Below are 17,844 nucleotides of genomic sequence, written 5' to 3' on the forward strand. Positions count from 1 at the left end.
AATTTCCCAAGGATGGCTTCCCATATGTTCATATTTATCTGCTACAGAAGGAAAAAATATATCTGGGCAGATATCACATTAATGTTGTGATAGCGCAATGTCATTACAGATCTCTCTAGTTCAGCTCCACAGGCACCATTTCCTTTAAATGGGGAATGAAATACAACATAAGTGAAACACGGTTCCTGCCAAATTCTTAATATTCCTCATCTTATTACAGTTATTTTCCGCCTCAAAAAATGGTTTTTAGAGTAACTACCATGGGAAGGATGAGGAGAGTGGTTGATAGATGCTGCAGCTAGTGACCCTACACTCTCCATCAAGTGCATCTCTCCTTTACCAACCCCCGCCCCATCCCCTGCACTTCCCATGGCTCTGACTTTGTCCTCTGCACCTGCAAAAGACCAGCCAATGAAATCCCCGCTCCTTGGTTAGTCCCCGGGCTTAGGCCATAGACCAAGGACTAGGGCCTGGGTAAGCTTGGCCAGAACCAGGGCTGGGTGGGAGGGTCGGTTTCAGAAATGCAGGGGTTGAGGCCAGACGCTCCCTACCCCCCAGCTAGATCTCACCCCCTTCCCCCTTCCTTCCTCAGGGAACGGCCGCTGGAGCACCCGGACACGGGCTTCCGTACCCGATGCGCACGGAAAGCCTTCACGAGGTACCTATAGGCTGCAGTGTCGCGATAGGGTCGGCCAGTGGCCGCGTTCATGTAGCGCAACTCCCGTAGAAGGCCTCGTAAAGTGCGTGCCGGCGACCCTAAGGCCGCCATTTTCATGTCCTCGGAGCGTGGTGCCCAATGGCGCCCTACGCCCCTCTAACTCCCTCACCCCCGCCCAGCTGCTTAATGGTACGGTCGGACCCACACTGCCGGGTCCCCCCTTCGATCGCCGAGTAGTGGAATGTCTCACTTCCCTTCTCCGCACAGCTTTACTAATCAAACGCCGAGAGGCGCCCTCAGGAGTTAAGACAGAAGCAAACGAAAGCCGAGTGTAACTGACTCAAAGTTCCTTAAGAAACACCGAGAAAGGCCGGGCTAGAGGAAAGGAGGGTCTTTGGTGACTGCGTCATTTAAGACGTCATTAACTGACCGCGGAGTCTCGAGACTAAGTGGGCCTGGTGGGAATGGATGTTGATTTGAACTAGAACACGAAAGATACCCAGAGGGGATATCAGAATTCAGAGCACTGACTTTCCAGAAATCTTACGGCACTGTGGTGGCTCAGAAGAAGGAAATGGAATATGCTTATTCTCTCAAGCAGTAGCCCAACACTTAGGAAAACGACACGTATACTTCCCATTTTTAAAAGGTAAAATTAAGTTAGCATATTTCGTTATAGTTCTTTAAGAGTAGCAAAAGTCCTTTTCAAGACAAAAGTCTCGCCACCCCAGATGGGACTCGAACCCACAATCCCTGGCTTAGGAGGCCAATGCCTTATCCATTAGGCCACTGGGGCTTCTGTGAGCGAGGCGCTCCAACAACGTATTCAATTTTTTTTCCTCTTTGGTACGTCATCGTCACTTAGGTCTCCTTTTAACCTATCCTGAGAAACCACACCTAGTACCACTATGAGGGGTGAGGCATGCTGGGAGTTGTAGTTCAGAGAACAAGAGTCCGCGTTCCAGCTCCAAAGGCTTTACCCTCGAATCAGCACCGATGCGCCGGACGGAGGACGGGCGCGCGCACGGTTTTGCGTACGCGTTTGCCTGCCCGGTAACCCCGCGCCTGCGCAAAAGCGGGCATACGATGTCGCGGAGCCGAGCGCTCGGGGCACATTGGCCGAATCTCGGAGACTCGCCCTCTGAGTTGCGGCTGGGTCGGATTTTTACCGGAAACAGCCGGCCTCTTCCGGTGGTGCGGCTTTCCCACTTAGCTTGGCTCCCACACGCCGTTAGGTGGCGTCCGCAGCGGTCACTTTCTGTTTCCGGTTGTAGGGGTGAGGCCGTTTCCGCAGAGGCATTGGCGAGTTGTGAATGTGTAGCTTACCTTCTGAATTGCCCCGTCAGAGATGAACGTAGGACAGCGGGAATTTATTATTTAATTCGCTAGGAATTAGTTAATTAGAAATAATTAGTAGTTCTTTTTCTGATTCTGTGTCTAATTGGATAACTTGGGTTTCTTGAGTTATCAGCGACCTTAATTCCTCGTTTAAAATCTCGCAGTGGCTCTCCATTGCCCCGGAGACTTGCCTGTATCGTAACCGTCATCTCTCACTAGTCGTTCCCTCACACTCTTTCTGCGCCAGGTATCTCAACTTCTCTGTCTTCCTCGCCTCCCTTTGTCTTATTTTCTCCCCCTGAAGTTTAGCCATTTGTATTAATATTTACCTTTCGGGCTTCCAGTTTCCTTGAGAAGTCTAGGTCAGACACTGCTTTAGGCCTTTGTGGTCAGTACGGTAAAGCGAAAATGATTTATTTCACCTCTGCATTCCTCTAGATTCTCTAGATGACATGTTAATCTTTCCTTTTACGTGTGGATTACCTGTGTCTCCGTTTTATATCTTTCCCGTGAATCAGGATGCAACCGCGCAGACTCCTACTTCCCACTCTTAATAGGTCCCTCCTCCTAGGTCCCTGTCTGGAGAACAGTGGCCAACTTTAAGGTAACTTTAAGGTTCATACTCTGGCTGGAATCCTGACACCTCCAGAATCGACCTTAGAGGAAACCAGACCAGAATGACTTCATATGAGTGAATCAATTTCTCCCTGTGGCATTCATAAAATATTTATCAACCTATAATTCACAAGTATCTGATTTTAAAAGGGACATCTGATGGGGGATGGGAGAGTGGGGACGGTGGGTGATGGGTATTGAAGAGGGCATTTTTTGGGATGAGCACTGGGTGTTGTATGGAAACCAATTTGACAATAAATTTCATTTAAATAAATAAATAAAAATAAAAGGCACATCTCATCTGCAGTAGGGGCTGGGGAGAATGCTATCAGTTATTCTTCTCTGAACATTGTTAAAGAGAAAAACCACAGGCCAAAAATGGTGTCGTTTAGTGAAGCCCGCAAGTCAGTAAACCAAGAATTAACACCTAGCCCCCCCCCCCCCCCCCCCCCCCCCCCCGCCAATGGAACCTATAACCAGTCAATGCAGAAATTTCCTGGTCAGCATTGAGACATTTACTGATAGACCCTATCCGTTCCCCTTAGGAGGGCAACCTTGCCTAAAACAATGGATTCTTAGCTAATAATTTCCTTTTTTCAACTCTCTACCTTTAAAAACCTTTCCTTTTCTGTAGCCCTTTGGAGCTCCCCTATACTTGCTAGAGGGGATGCTGCCTGATTCCTAAGTTGATTAGATCTTTCAAATTTACTCGGCTGAATTTTTGTTATTTACCAATATAAATTTGTTTAACCAGCTTTCTAAAATGTAGCGAATTTAAACCAGCTCTGAGGAATTGGGAGAATGTTTTGGAAGTAGGTCTTCAATAACTCAATATGTTGTGATACGGGCAATAACTAATTGTGAATTCCTTTTTACTGCGTGGCCAAGAGACTCTTCTTCTCTAGGCCATTCTTACACTAGGAAAGTGTGAATACTCATGAAATGTTTATGTATATGTATATGTAGCCATTAGTCTCCAAAGATGGCCCTCCAGCAGTCTTCTCTTTTTATACATATGTTGCTCCCTACATCAAGAGGTGAAGCTTATTTCCTGTCCCATGTACCCTTTCCTCTCTTGAATCTGAGCTGGCTTTGTGACTACCTTTGACCAATAGAATGTAGCAGAAGTGACATTCTGGAACTTCTGTAGAACACCAGGTCTTAAAACCGGCAACTTTCACTTCCTGCTTCTTGTCTAGTTACCATGCGATGAAAACCCCATGGCACAAGGAGGGGTACTGGGATAGACCCACGTGAGCTCTCGTCTGACAGCACCGATTGCCGACGATGTGAATAAGACATCTCGAATGTCCAGATGTCCACAGTTTCTGCCAGTGTCAGCTGAAGCAGAGATTTGCCCTGCTAAACCCAGTTAACCCGAAGAATCATTGAAGATGATAAGATGGCTGTTGTGTGGGAATAACTCCACTAAGTTTTGGAATTACTGTGCAGCAACAAAACACCGAATCAGTCTGGAAAAGTTTGTAGAGACGATTTAGCCAAATTTCTCGGTTTTGCAGCTTTAGAAAATCTTTCTATTCCTAGTTACAGGGCTACAACCCCGAAACCCTACAGCAGAGACCAGGCAGGTAACACAAGAATAAATCAGGCCAGGTGAGCGGCTACTTCCCGCAAAGGAGCTGGACGCTTTCGGCTCAGTCTCATTGGTGTGAAGTCGGCACGTGGACCCAGTGTTGCCAGAGCTTCTGATTTTTCAATAGTTGTAAATCCAGCATTTTTATGCAGTGCCCTGACTTTTCAACGTTAGCAATCGAGTTAAAAACAATAAATTACCAAACAGAACACTTCTGTTGGCCTTACATAGCTTAGGGTTGCGAATGTGTGAACTGCGTCCCGGAGGACTTTGCAGGCAATGTCCCATTTGACCTTCACCACAATCCTATGAGGTAGTACTGATTTTTCCCACTTAGAAATGTGGGAATAATCTCAGAATAGCTCCATGCGTTAGTCAACATTATTAACTGGTCTGTGGAAAACCGGTATTTGGCCTCAGGCAATCTGACTCCAAAGCATATTAAATCATTTTTAAAGTTACAGCAGAAAAAGTATTTTTATTAAAAAGATGCTGGGTGGGGCGCCTGGGTGGCTCAGTCGGTTGAGCGACCGACTTCGGCTCAGGTCATGATCTCACGGTTTGCGAGTTCGAGCCCTGCGTCGGGCTCTGTGCTGAGCGCTCAGAGCCCAGAACCTGCTTCTGATTTTGTGTCTCTCTCTCTCTCTCTCTCTCTCTCTCTCTCTCTCTGCCGCTCCCCCGTTCATGCTCTGTCTCTCTCTGTCTCAGAAATAAATAAACATTAAAAAAAAAAAGATGCTGGATAATTTTCAGAATTTCCTAGTAAGGCCAGAGACCAGGCTCAGAAACCTCACCCACTATCCTTCCCCAGATCTGATCCAGTGAAAACACCACCAGGCATAATTGCTACAGCTTCACAATGCAGACACAATGACCATGGACAGGGACTGGGCGCCAGCACCAAAGCTGCTGCTCCGGGACACTGGTTTTGGCTGGTTTCTCTGCTCTCACTTGTGCCAGAATGGATGAAGTATTTTCCTAAGAGTCCCATTCTGGGGTGAGTACTTCTGATGAGCATGGCCTGGGTCATGTCCCCCTGTTTTGGTCAAGGGTGGCTGGGAAAAGCGAGTATTTTATCATTCTTTGAATTTTTAGTGAGCATCTGCCATGAGTCAGTCACTCTTCCAAATGCTGAGGAAGCAAAAGCAAGCGGAGTAGGTAAAGCTTTGATACTGAGTGAAGTTTCCGTTCTAGAAAGGGGAAGACAGACAATAATCCGGTAAAGCAAAACTTACCAAATGGTGATGAGTGCTACGGAGAAAAGTAAAACTGGGGCAGGGGGTTGGGACCTGCTGCTTTATAATGTGTTCAGGGATGTCTTCACTGACTTGGTGACATTTGAGCAGAAACACAAATGGTGTAAGCATAGTCAGCTTGTGTGTGTGCATGTGTTGGGGTGGGACAGTGCCCATACTTTTTTAAAAGTAGGCTCCATGCTAAGCATGGAGCCCAACATGGGGCTTGAACTCATGACCCCAAGATGGGGACCTGAGGTGAAATCAAGAGTCAGCCACTTAACCAACTGGGCCACACAGGCACCCTAGTGCCCATGCTTTTAAGTAGAGACCCAACCTCCATTCCCCAACCATTGTGAGGATACCGTTCTGGTCCTTCAAGCTCTGTGAAGGAGGAAGGGATTCTAGGATGTTTTCTGTGGCCAGTGAAACTGTGGGAACAGACCCAGAGCGTTCAGTCTTAACTTTGCAACTGTAGCTGGGTAGCCAAGCCAGTCAGCCACACAGGAATCCGGGGAAATTGTTGGTGGGAAAGAGCCAGGACTAATGAAAGAGGGTATATCTGAGAGAATATATATGTGTAGCTGCTGGCTTCCATCAGTTGTGATACTTTAGATGTGTGTCCCAAGCACTGATTTCTAATTTTTTAATGATAGTACTTTATTATTTATTCATTCATTCATTCATTCATTCATTTATGTAAGTAAACCCTATACCCAACATGGGGCTTGAACTCACGACTGTGAGATCAAGAGTCACATGCTCTACTGACTGAGCCAGCCAGGCAACCCCTCTAAACTTTTTGATGGTGTATCCATAGTGGTAAAAATCTTGTTCCTCCCCCATAAGTCTTTGTATTTACTTTTAAACCATACACATGCACTACTGCATGAATGTAGTACGTACATTGAAACTATGCACAAAACAGAATTAAAAGGATGCTTTTAAAAAAATGAAATACACAATATTTGGAAAATATTTTTATTTTATTTATTAACAGTAAAAAAACGTCCTAACTTCTCTCAGTAAAGAAAGATTATTGTTTCCTTTATTGAAAACAATGCAATTCAATACGTTTCAATATTTTGAAAATGTTGGTTTAACACATTATTTGGGGCCACAGAATCACATAGTGATAAATATTTCTCAAGATCGATTCTTAAATTTCTCTCTTCATAGCATGAATTTCTTTTAAAGAGGCAGTCAAGGCCTCATTCATCACTTTAAACACTTACTTTTAACTCAACGAGACCCATTAGGCATGTTCGTTTCTCTCACAATATCAGCTAGGTAGGCGCTGTGACCATCAGGGGTCAGTCACCAAGAGAGAACCCACTGCAGGCTGTTCAAGCAAACAGGAACTGAGTGCAGGGCACTGGGATGCTTGCGGCACTGTGGGAAGGACTGCCGGAGTTTGGGGAAGTTGCCACTAACGTTCAGCAGTTCTAAGCAGTCACTAGAGGGTCGCTGCCGTCACCCAGGTCAGAAGAATGCAGGGCGCCCTCTTTGCTCATCAGAGCTGAGCCGAGTACTGACGCGCCGGCTGACAGGTCACCTAGAGGCTGGGGCGGAGCTTCAGCTCTCCCGGGACCTACCCACTTTGCAAGGTGCTGCCAGAGAAAAAAATAACACCACTTTCTCCTCCCACCTACAAAAATCTCACATGAATACCCTGGCAGAAAGAAATGACATCCAGAACCTGGAAGGCAAAGGAGTTTGGGAGATGTAGTTCCCGTAAGTCCAGTCCCTGTGACACAGAGACAGCATGACACAGAGGGATATGGGAATGAGTGCGGGCTGTCAAAAAACAGACTGCAGACCTCATGGGCAGCACACTCCTGATAGCCTCCTCTCGTCACAGAAAAGGAGAGCAATTGAGAAACACTTCTGTAAATGAAAAATAGCCATTTTTAAGTTTGGCCACTCTGGTAGATACTTTGCAGCAAGCGAATCACTCGGTCTCTTTGTGGTGTACGGGATTTTCATGACTACTTTGCATTACGTAATAGTTTCTTCCATGTAAAGGTATTACTTTTCATCCAATTAACCTAACTGATGACATCCTGTAGCATATCAGCTCAGTACATTATAATACTCAGGAGCAAACGTGACTGTTAACAGGCGAGCTGACCCATAGATGCGGGCAGAGAGAGCCGCGATGTATCCCTCTCAACCCCTGCTGCTTGCGGACCTCCTGGCTGAAGGCTTCCTTTCCAGCATGAGATCGGCGGCAGTTCATGCAGCTCTTCCAAGAGATAACAGGACAATTGGCGGTTTTTCTTTGGTTTGGGAAAAAAAAAAAAAAAAAAAAAAGTCCAGTCTGTAAAACATTAAAACCCCAGACTTTACCCAATAAGACTCCTCACTGACAAGGTGAGACTGCCGTCGGCTGGAAAATGAGCCTCGAGGGCTGGAGGACCTGGCCAACATCTCGTCTCCATCCCCCTGATCGGCTGGTCACCTCTTCAAAGGCAACCTGTTCCTGGAACAAGCCAGACTTGTGTAAAAAGAAAGTAACTTTGTTTTCTCGTGAATGCCCCGACAAACCTGAGGTCATGGTTTGGTCTCCCGTGTGCCTGGATGAAATTTACAGCTTTTCCAGTCCCCGCAAAGTAACAAACAGGCCAAAGAGTTGTCATCATCATCATTTGAGAAATAGTCTCTTGTTCTGGCTATCAACAAGTCTCTTCGAGTGATCGATCAAAACTTCAAATGTCAGTTAATTTTAAAACGTCTTCCCTTCCCCGGCCCGGAAATCTGAGGGAGAACGGGGGTCACGGTCAGCGTCATTTTGATTTCTCACACAGGACCTCTTCCCACTCGTGGCTGTTCCGGGCCTGCTCTCGTGTGGCCGCAGGGGAAGGAGAGGGGGTAAGTCTCACGTGAGTGGCTGAGTTGTGAGCCGGCGCCGGTGTCCCCTGGGAGTAGGAGAAGCCATGGCTGCTTGTCCCACAGGCGCTTCCTCACGGGTTCTCGAGTCTCCATCCATCACTGGGGATCTCGCACCTGTCGTCCCCCTGTGGGCCATGCCGTCTCTAGTTCCTTAGGGTGCCAGCCCCAGCCCCTCGGTCTCCAGCAGCCTCCCTGCCACTGATGTCATCTCCTCCCTCCAGGTGTTCCCCTTGGCTGGACTCCTTCTTGAAATGGCCAAACCTGCCTGCCTCTCTCAAGAAGCACAGCAAGCCTTCGGGAACCCAGGAACTTGGGGCGTGCAAGCCATTTGGAGCGCAGTCTTCTCTCCTCTTCTGTCTTCTCAAGGAGCTAGCCACCGACAGTTTGTCTTCAGACTTTAGGAAGAAGTCAGACACCAGTCCCTTTGTTCCTGAAACTCCACAGGCTGTATCAAACTCCCCGGGTGGTCCTCTTGAAGCGCCCCCTCATTTGGCATGAAGCAAAGAGGGAGCACCCCCCACCCTCCCCTGCTTGGGGAGAAGGGGAAACGGCCAAGCATACAGACAGCTACTTCCAAAGAAATCCTCTCACATTCTCTTCCATAGCCTGAGGTGGATGCCGAGCTAATCCTTCCCAGTATTGAGCTAGTGCTTCCCCGGGGGTCCATCTCACAACCTCTTAGGGTGGGTGCATAGGTGATCTGGCTCCTCCTCCCTTTAGAATGTGGACAGATTGGCGCCTATGGTTTTGTTCTCAGCCTTTGGGGTTTCTGGTGAAACTGACACAGAAAGAGTCCCGTTTTAGTAAATGAAGTCACCATTGTCAACCCCTCCTCCTTATGGAAGTCCTGTTCTTACATCAGGACACCTGATGCTCTGTAGGTGATCTGCAAGAGTCTGACTTATGAAATGGACTGTGAATGTACAGTTCATATAGAATTAAGTACTAAGTAGCATATCTATTATAATTTCATATTCAATATTAATGTTTGCTTACTATATATTTACATAGATAATTAGCTTATGTGAATGTACAGTTCATATAGAATTAAATACTAAGTAGCATATCTATTATAATTTCATATTCAATACTAATGTTTGCATATTATATGTTTACACAGAGAGATAATGAGCTTGTACAAAATACATACAGGACTTTTGTTTCTGACATTATGAAAGATTAGGCGTGCAGAGAAATCTCTCAATATAAAACGCCTTAAGCACTGAGTGAAATTTTAACAAACACATAAAAACACTTCTTCAGAGCATGACAGAGCTGACAGCAAAGGGAGCCAGAGTAGCCAGAGGTGAGGAAGGAGGAGGAATAGGAAAATGAGCACTGATTCGCCCTGAAGATACCTATCTGTTGATCCCTGGTGGTCTACAGTCGGGATTTCAATTCACTGTAGACAGAAGGGAAAAAAGGCCTCAGACTAGCATGGTGGGAGTCAGATCAAAAAGTCTTACAAAATGATGGAACCCCTAACATTGGCCTCATTGGTGGGAATGAAAAAAATATCCCTGACTTCACCAAGGAGAGACTTTTCTGCGTGTGTGTGTGTGTGTGTGTGTGTGTTTAAGATTTTATTGTTTAAATAATCTCTACATCCAATGTGGGACTCAAACTCACAACCCTAAGTCAGAGAGTAGCATGCTCTACTGACTGAACCAGCCAAGAGCCCTGAGACCCTTCTGTTTTAATCTCAGCTCAGGGTAGGGTAGCAGGGTGGAGAGCCTTCTTCTAAAGTTCCTAACTACTAGCAATAACCATTCACATGCATTTGTGGCTGAAGTTCATCCTATCTCTGAGGCCCTGAAACCCCTAAGCTAACATTTAGTTTGAAGTGGTCCTGGGTTGGTAATGTTCCTAGGAGCTTGGAAGAAGCAAACTCAAATGCCCTTTAGAGGAACATACTTTATAAAAATCTAGGCCTTGAAGAATGCCCATAGCTGAAGTTATAAAGTGCAGGGATATATACTAAAAAATCACCAAATATACAGAAATAAGCCACTGTGAGCAAGTTTGCAGAAAATAATGACCCATGTGACTGGACCCACAGTGTGGGTCAAAATCTGACTCTGGTACCTGGGACTTTGCTCTGGGAAATGCTCCTGAGGCTCCCAACCCACTTCTTAAAAGCACATGCTAGGGTGCTTGGCCCCTCCCCTTGGTATATACATCACCAGCTAAAAAACCTGTTTATAAGCCCAGGACAAAACAAGCTCCCAAGTGAAAATCATCAGATATTTGAGGAGTAGAGTCACAACAAAAGAGACAATAACTGGGACGAATCGTGCTAGACAAGCCAGAATGGAACAAGACAAAACAAGAACTTAAAAGAAGCACGGTAAAGATCCTTACTAAGATAGGAGAACAATAATAACAAACAAGCAGTTATAAGAACCAAATGGAAATAGTGGGTATGAAATACGTGATAGGTGAATAAAGCCAAAAGATTGGATAAAAACAAGAATGACTACATAGCTGAAAAATGAATAATGATCCAGATCAGCTCAAGGAATTTTCTCAGAAGGTACTGGAAGGAGATGGAAAATATGAGAGAACATTAAAGAGATGATGATGATGATGGTGATATGATGTAAATATATGTATGATATGTGTCCCAGAAAGAGAGGAAATAGATTTAGGAAAGGGAATATTTACAGAAATCCTAAGAGCTTTTTTAAAAAAAATTTTAAAGTCTATTTATTTTGAGAGAGAGAGAGAGAGCACAGATCACAAGTGGGGGAGGAACAGAGAGAGGGGGAGAGAGAGAGAATCCCAAGCAGGCTCCACACTGTCAGCACAGAGCCCGATGTAGGGCTCAAACTCACAAACCATGAGATCACGACCTGAGCTGAAATCAAGAGTCGGTCACTCAACCGACTGATCCACCCAGGCGCCCCAGAACTTTCAAAAATTAAAGATAAAAAAGATTCCAATACAAAGATCTCATGGTGCATCACACAGGGTAAATATGGAAAAACTAAAACTTTGACATGTTCTAGTGAAATTTAAGACCATTCAAGACAAAAATGAAATTCTAAAAGCTAGAGAGGAGGAGCAGCTAGTCCACAAAAAAGTAAGAATTAGATTGACATCGATGTTTCTAACAAACACTGGAGGCAAAACGCAATCAAGTTATGTTTTCTAAGTGATGAAGGAAAATAACCTGGAATATTATATCCAGCTAAACTCTCATTGAAATGTGAGAATGCAAAGATAATATGTTCAGACATGCAAGGCCTCAGAGACTTTACAGCAAACAGTCTCTTTGGGAACTCGCCTCGAAAAAGTACTTCTATACTTAATGTACTAAGCTATATACTATAATTATACTAATATACTAACTGCTTAATAAGCACATGAAAAGATACTCAACACCGGGAGTCATTAGGGAGATGCAAATCAAAAGAATGAGGTACCACTTCATACCTACCAGGATGGCTATCATCAAACAAACAGAAAATATCAAGTGCTGGCAAGGATGCAGAGAAATTTAAGCTCTCACATATTGCTAGTAGGAGTGCAAAATGTTTCAGCTACTGTGGGAAACAGTTTTGTGGTTCCTCAAAAAGTTACGCAGAGTTACCATATGGCCTCTTAGGTACACACCTGAGAGAAGTGAACACATACATCCACACAAAAACCTGTCCAGTGGTCCCCCTTCTCCACAATTTCAGTCACCCACAGTCAACCATGGGCTGGAAGCAGGTGATCTGCCTTCGGACACAGAGTCAGAAGGTGAGGGGTAGTCTAATGCTATGCTACACTGCCTACGTCATTCACCTCACTTCATCTCATCGTGCAGGCATTTGGTCATCTCCCGTCACCACAAGAAGGGTGAGGGCGGTGCAATAAGATATTTTGAGAGAGAGCATCTTCACATAACTTTTATTACAGTATATTGTTATGATTGTTCTATTTTTAGTTATTGACAATCTCTTACTGTGCCTAATTTACAAATTCAACTTTATCATCAGTACGTATGCATAGGAAAACACATAGGATCTAGAGGGTTCAGTAGTATCTACAGTTTCAGGCATCCCCTGGGGGTCTCGGAACGTATGCCACTTGGATCAGGGGTGGGGTGGGGGAGTATGGTACCTAAATGTTCATAGCAGCATTATTCGCAATATCCAAAATGTACAAACAGCCTACGTGTCTATCAACTGATAAATGGATAAATTAAAAATGTGATATAGTCATACAATGGGATATTATTCAGAATATAGATAACTGCAATATCAGGGCAAAACACATCATAAAGAAAAATGAGGGACATTATATATTGGTGGAAAAAAATAGATTAAAGAGATATCACCATAACGAACATATGTGCACCCAATAAAATTCATGATTCCTTGAAAAATTAGTTAGACTGAAGAAAACTGGCAAGACTGAAGGAGGACAAGGGAGAAGATGCGTATAAAGGAAACAGAATGCAAGAGGAAAACAAAGAAAATGAAGATTATAAGAATGAAAAAATTATGAATACATTGCTCAGAAATTTTCTGGAAGTGCTGATCATGTATCAGGGTTAGGGGGAATGTACTTGCTATCATCCAGTTCACACTTATGATCAGCATTCCCAGAAAATTAGGAATAGAACTTTCTTAACTTCTTAAAAATCTATATACCAACGACCTAGAATAAACACCACACTTGAGAAAATTGAGACAAGGAACAAAGGAACAAAGATGTCACTTTCACACTACTGTTTAAATAGTATTAAAGGACCAGTCTAATGCTCTAAGACGAAAGTGAAAGAATTGGGAAGGGAGATTAAACTGTCATTTTGAAAAGGTTATGTATTGATTTCAGTAATTTCGACACCCGACATGGGGCTTGAATTCACAACCCCAAGATCAAGAGTCACATGCTCTTCAAGTGAACCAGCCAGGCGCCCTGTCATTTTTTGTAGATGATATGATCATCTTCATTGAAAAGCTAATAAAATAATCAGATGAGTTACTGGAATAGGAGAGTTCAGCAAAGTTGCTGGACACAAACTCAACTTTCAGAAATCAACAGCGTTCCTCGTTACCCACAAAAACCATGAGAGTATCGAACGGAGAAGAATAGACCACTCATAAAAGCGACAACTATAAAGTACCTAGAAATCAATACATGAACAATACCTTTACGGAGAAAATTTAAAACTATAAAGTTAATAGAAGAAAGAGCAGGAAGATATATTTGTGACACAGGGATAGGGAAATATCTCCTAACAAGCGCCTCAACATACATGTAGACAAATAGATCAATTTGACTATTACAAGTTAACATTTTCTGTTCAATTCAGGATGTCCTCCACAAAGTTGAAAGGGGGGTCACAGACTAAAATATCAAGCACACCTACAACTGGTAAGAGAGTATTATCTATAACAAAAGGATACAACGCAATCGAATAACAAGCGGAGATGAACAGGCCATCGGCAGGAGACGGCCTATAGCCTTTCTTGCAATAACAGGGAATTAGAGGCAACCTAGGTATCCACCTCCAGAGGAACGGGTATGTAGAACGTGGTGGATACGTAGTATGGAATACTACGCGGTGATAAGCAGCAACACACAGGATGTACACATAGCAACATGGACAAATTTAAGAAAAGTGAGAAAAGTAGGAAAGAGCAAAATGTATAGGCCCAGACCGTTCGTACAAATGAAATTTGTACACGCACTAAATAGCACTATTTTAGAAGTGAACATGCATAACAAGGGGCACATATCAAGAGGGCACCTATGAGACACAGGGCGCTGGGGACTAAGGAAGGAAGGAGAAGCTGAATGTATAATAAAATGAGGGAATGAGCTGCTGTACTGAATGACGGTGAACCATGTACTATGATTGGAGGCACGTGATTAACGCGCTGCTTTGCACGTGAGGTACCATAAGGCAAAAATAAACTAACACACGACACACACATGGAGTTTGGAAGTGCAGCGGCCACTTGGCCACGAAGGGAGAGCCTGAGGCTGTCCGAGGGCTATCTGTGAAATCTTGGCACTTTGAATGCCAGGGCAGAGACATATGGCTAGACGGTGAGGACGCCGAATCACTGGATAAAGCTTCCCCTACTCCAGGCTCACCTCTACACAACTCAGTTCTACGAACCAAAAGATTCTCTTTACTGTTGTGTTTAACCGACTTTACTTTTTAGACAAGTTTCTGGTTACTTTTTAAGCCAGGGGTTTGACATCTGCAATCAAAGAATTCTGATATTTATCCACTCCTGTACTGTAAGCTTTTTTTTTTTTTTTTAAGAAAGATTAAAAAAAAAAAAAAACCCACTATGGTTCACCTCTATAGTTTGGGAAGTTAGGAGAGCAAGAGGAAGTATGAATTTAAGAAGAAAAGGCAGAAGAGAGAGAGAGAATAATGTAGCCACCATTAATTAGCTCTTATGTGCTAGGCACTATGCTAGGTGCTTTCCATATCCAGTCTCTTAATTCAACCTCACACCCCATTGTTGCTATCATCACTGTAGAAATAAGTTAACAGGCTAAAAGGTAAGCATCTTGTCTAAATTAGTGTCACAGCTTCAGAGCGGGGACTCATGAACCCATCTAATGTCAGCCTGTTTTCCTTCATGCTATACCACCTACTAGAAAAAAGATAGTGGGGAAATGGTAAAGGGACAGACACAGGGGACAGAAGAGGTAAATATACAGACAGAAAAAAACAAGCCATGTCAAGGCACACACTGACGAGGAAGGGCCATCGTTTTTGAGGCAAGGACACGCATGACACTTCAGAGGGGGCTGTCCTTAGAAGAAACTCATGATCTCCCTCGCGTGTGACTCCACCCTTGGTGTACCCAGAGTCACCTCTTTTGCTTTTATTTCCAATTTTCCAAATTCCTTTAAACAAGAGATTGATTTTCCCAGGCATTTCTCAAAGCTTTACTTGGATGAGAAGCAACGTCAGAGATTCCAGACCCTGACTTTCAAATCTAGGATGTTAGGTCATTACTACCCACGCCAAAACGAACTTCCGTGTGATGTACATACACAGGATGTTACAGTTTGCCTTGTGATAGTAATCTAAGTGCTCATCAATAAAAATAAATACAATGAACCATGATGATACCGTAAGTATGGAAGACTGTGAGCTGTCAAAAAGAACAGAACAGACCCCTATGTACTGATGTGGAATGATCTCTGAGACAACTGGAAAAAATGCTAGGTACTGTGCAGCAAAGTGCGTATGCTGAATTTATGTTAAAAGAGTCAGGTACATATTTATACTTATAGCTGGAGAAATTCGTAGCAGGGGTTGCTCTGAGGAAAGAAAACAGGGACTATAGCCAGGAAAGACACGCTTTGCACTCTGTATGCCCATGTACTTGGTACTTTTTTTTTTTTTTTAACCAAGTACAAGGATAATCTTTTCCAAAGATTTTTATTTTAAATCAAGCAGTTCATTGTGCCTTCCCTCCAAAACAGAGCCAATTTGGGGCTCTAGCAGGATCTGAGTAGAAGAAATAAGGTCTTTTCCCTTTTCCCAGTGATGAGACAGCGAAGAGCCTCTTTCCCATTTTTCTTTCTTCAACCACGCCCACCTGTTTGTTTCTTAAAAACAAACCAACAAAAGCCCTTTCTCACATCATCCACGTTTGTTGAAAATACATTTAAGTAAAAGGATACAGAACAAGCACTCGCACCACGCCTCTGGACTTGGGAGTGTTGGTTTTTCTATTTTTCTGCGCCAGTGTGCGTTTATATTTATGTCCTGGACTTGGGAGTGTTGGTTTTTCTATTTTTCTGCGCCAGTGTGCGTTTATATTTATGTCCTGGACTTGGGAGTGTTGGTTTTTCTATTTTTCTGCGCCAGTGTGCGTTTATATTTATGTCTGCTCTTAATGCCTGGATATCTTGGTCATTTCTTATTAAAAAAATTTTTTTTTTACTTAGTATTATTTTTGTTTACTTAACCAAATCCTAACATGGCATTAGGCTGTTTCAATCGTTTACATCACTGTACAGAAATCCGTGTACCATCCATTTCTCCCTTTGAATAAACTTATAAAAGCAAAGTAACTAACTCCAGCACCAATTGGTTCACTTTGCCTTTGAACTCCATCCCTAGCAACTGTTCCATGCACCCGTTTCCTAACCAACCACTCTCCTGTGGCAAAGCTCAGGCCTGAGACAATTTCTTGCCTACATGGACAGTGTCAGAAGTACTTCCTGCTGCACATATTCCACTATACTCCTTTGAAAAACCCCTTCTGGACACCTGGCCCTCGTACAACTCTGGAAGGCTGGGAGCATTTCTGGATTACTTGTTGGCTCTCTAAAGGTTATTCTGAAATCCTTAACTCCTTGGGCCAAGTATCTTCTTAGAAACTTTTCCAAACTACAGAAATAGTAATAAAACAGAACTAGGTTGGATGATGATAAAAGCTAACATTTACCTAGTACTTGCTACGCGTCACCGTGCTAATAAGTGCTTTACATGCCTAATGTTAATTGCAGTTACATGGAAAAAATTCCATGGTCAAAGAAACTCAGGGAAATTACAGATTTAAAAATATCTTGCTTACAATAACACCTTTAAATATGTTAATATACAAGATGGTGACAACATAGGTGAATGTAGTTGAATAACGATAGATATCTTTAGGGGCTATTACTACCAAGAATCTGCTTTGGCGTATCTGTCTTTAAATATTGTTTTTTAGTGAGGGCATTTGCAGCCTACACTCTCCCCCATGCATGAGGACCATCCCTTTTAAAAATTCTTCCTCTTAATGATAACGCACCAAAAATATGCATAAGTAAAAGGAAAAAAACACTCATATAATCACTCTATACTTTGGGGTATATGTCTTTTCTGTATTTTCTATGCACATATACATATTCGCTTATAAATGACAAACTGTTGAATTTCTCTCACATGTTGCTTTCTATGTCATCTTTTCCCACTCTTTCACCAGAGTTCTAAGATTGAATTCTTTTTCTACTCTTTATCTTAATAATATTTTTCTCCAGAGGTCTTCTACAAGTAAGGATTGAAAAGGTGATCACTTCTTGTTTGGGGGTCTTTTTTTTTTTTTTTTTTTTTTTAAGTAATCTCTATCCCCAACATGAGCCTTGAACCCATGACCCTGAGATCAAGTTGCACGTTCTACCACCAACTGAGCCAGCCAGACACCCCAAAGATGATCAGTTCTGCCGAATTCCCATATCTACATTTCAAACTTTGATCCTAGTAGTAGTATTCCTTGCTTTCTGTCACACTCACACTCACACACACACACACACACACACACACACACACACACACCCTATAACCCAGAGGAAGAACCTAGCAAGCCTACATTCCAGGACTTCCACAGTCTGGCTTCTACCAATCCCAGTATACACCTCACACCAGCCTCGTCTATTTCCTGACTCTGCTCGGGACATTCCCCTTTCCTTCTTCCTAGCCAAATCCCAGTATCCTGAGACCCAGCTCAGTGCCATCCAATTGACAAAATCTTCCCAGATCGCTCCAGTCCAATTTC

General features: G+C 43.5%; 2 protein-coding genes, 1 long non-coding RNA gene and 1 other non-coding gene across 4 annotated transcripts in view; 1 reads left to right on the forward strand and 3 right to left on the reverse strand.

Moving 5' to 3' along the window:
* Nucleotides 1–871, reverse strand: part of LUC7L2 (LUC7 like 2, pre-mRNA splicing factor) — a 69,268-nt gene extending 68,397 nt beyond the window's left edge. The window contains exon 1 of the mRNA XM_086688894.1: nucleotides 632–871. Within this exon, the coding sequence (XP_086545020.1) occupies nucleotides 632–775 (144 nt within the window). The 5' untranslated portion in view covers nucleotides 776–871. The remainder of the gene's footprint in view (nucleotides 1–631) is intronic.
* A 510-nt stretch (nucleotides 872–1,381) lies between these two features.
* TRNAR-CCU (transfer RNA arginine (anticodon CCU)) lies at nucleotides 1,382–1,454 on the reverse strand. Its single transcript has one exon. It is a non-coding gene; the product is annotated as a tRNA-Arg (tRNA).
* Nucleotides 1,455–5,467: 4,013 nt separating this feature from the next.
* LOC147583024 (uncharacterized) lies at nucleotides 5,468–9,413 on the forward strand. The gene is made up of 2 exons (XR_015244703.1): nucleotides 5,468–8,311; nucleotides 8,554–9,413. It is a non-coding gene; the product is annotated as an uncharacterized LOC147583024 (long non-coding RNA).
* UBN2 (ubinuclein 2) overlaps nucleotides 6,408–17,844 on the reverse strand; it is a 90,981-nt gene continuing 79,544 nt past the window's right edge. The window contains exon 15 of the mRNA XM_086688937.1: nucleotides 6,408–9,110. Within this exon, the coding sequence (XP_086545063.1) occupies nucleotides 9,072–9,110 (39 nt within the window). The 3' untranslated portion in view covers nucleotides 6,408–9,071. The remainder of the gene's footprint in view (nucleotides 9,111–17,844) is intronic.

Source organism: Puma concolor, chromosome A2 (assembly GCF_028749965.1).
Source record: "Puma concolor isolate L17-30 chromosome A2, mPumCon1.1.hap2, whole genome shotgun sequence".
NCBI lineage: Eukaryota > Metazoa > Chordata > Mammalia > Carnivora > Felidae > Puma > Puma concolor.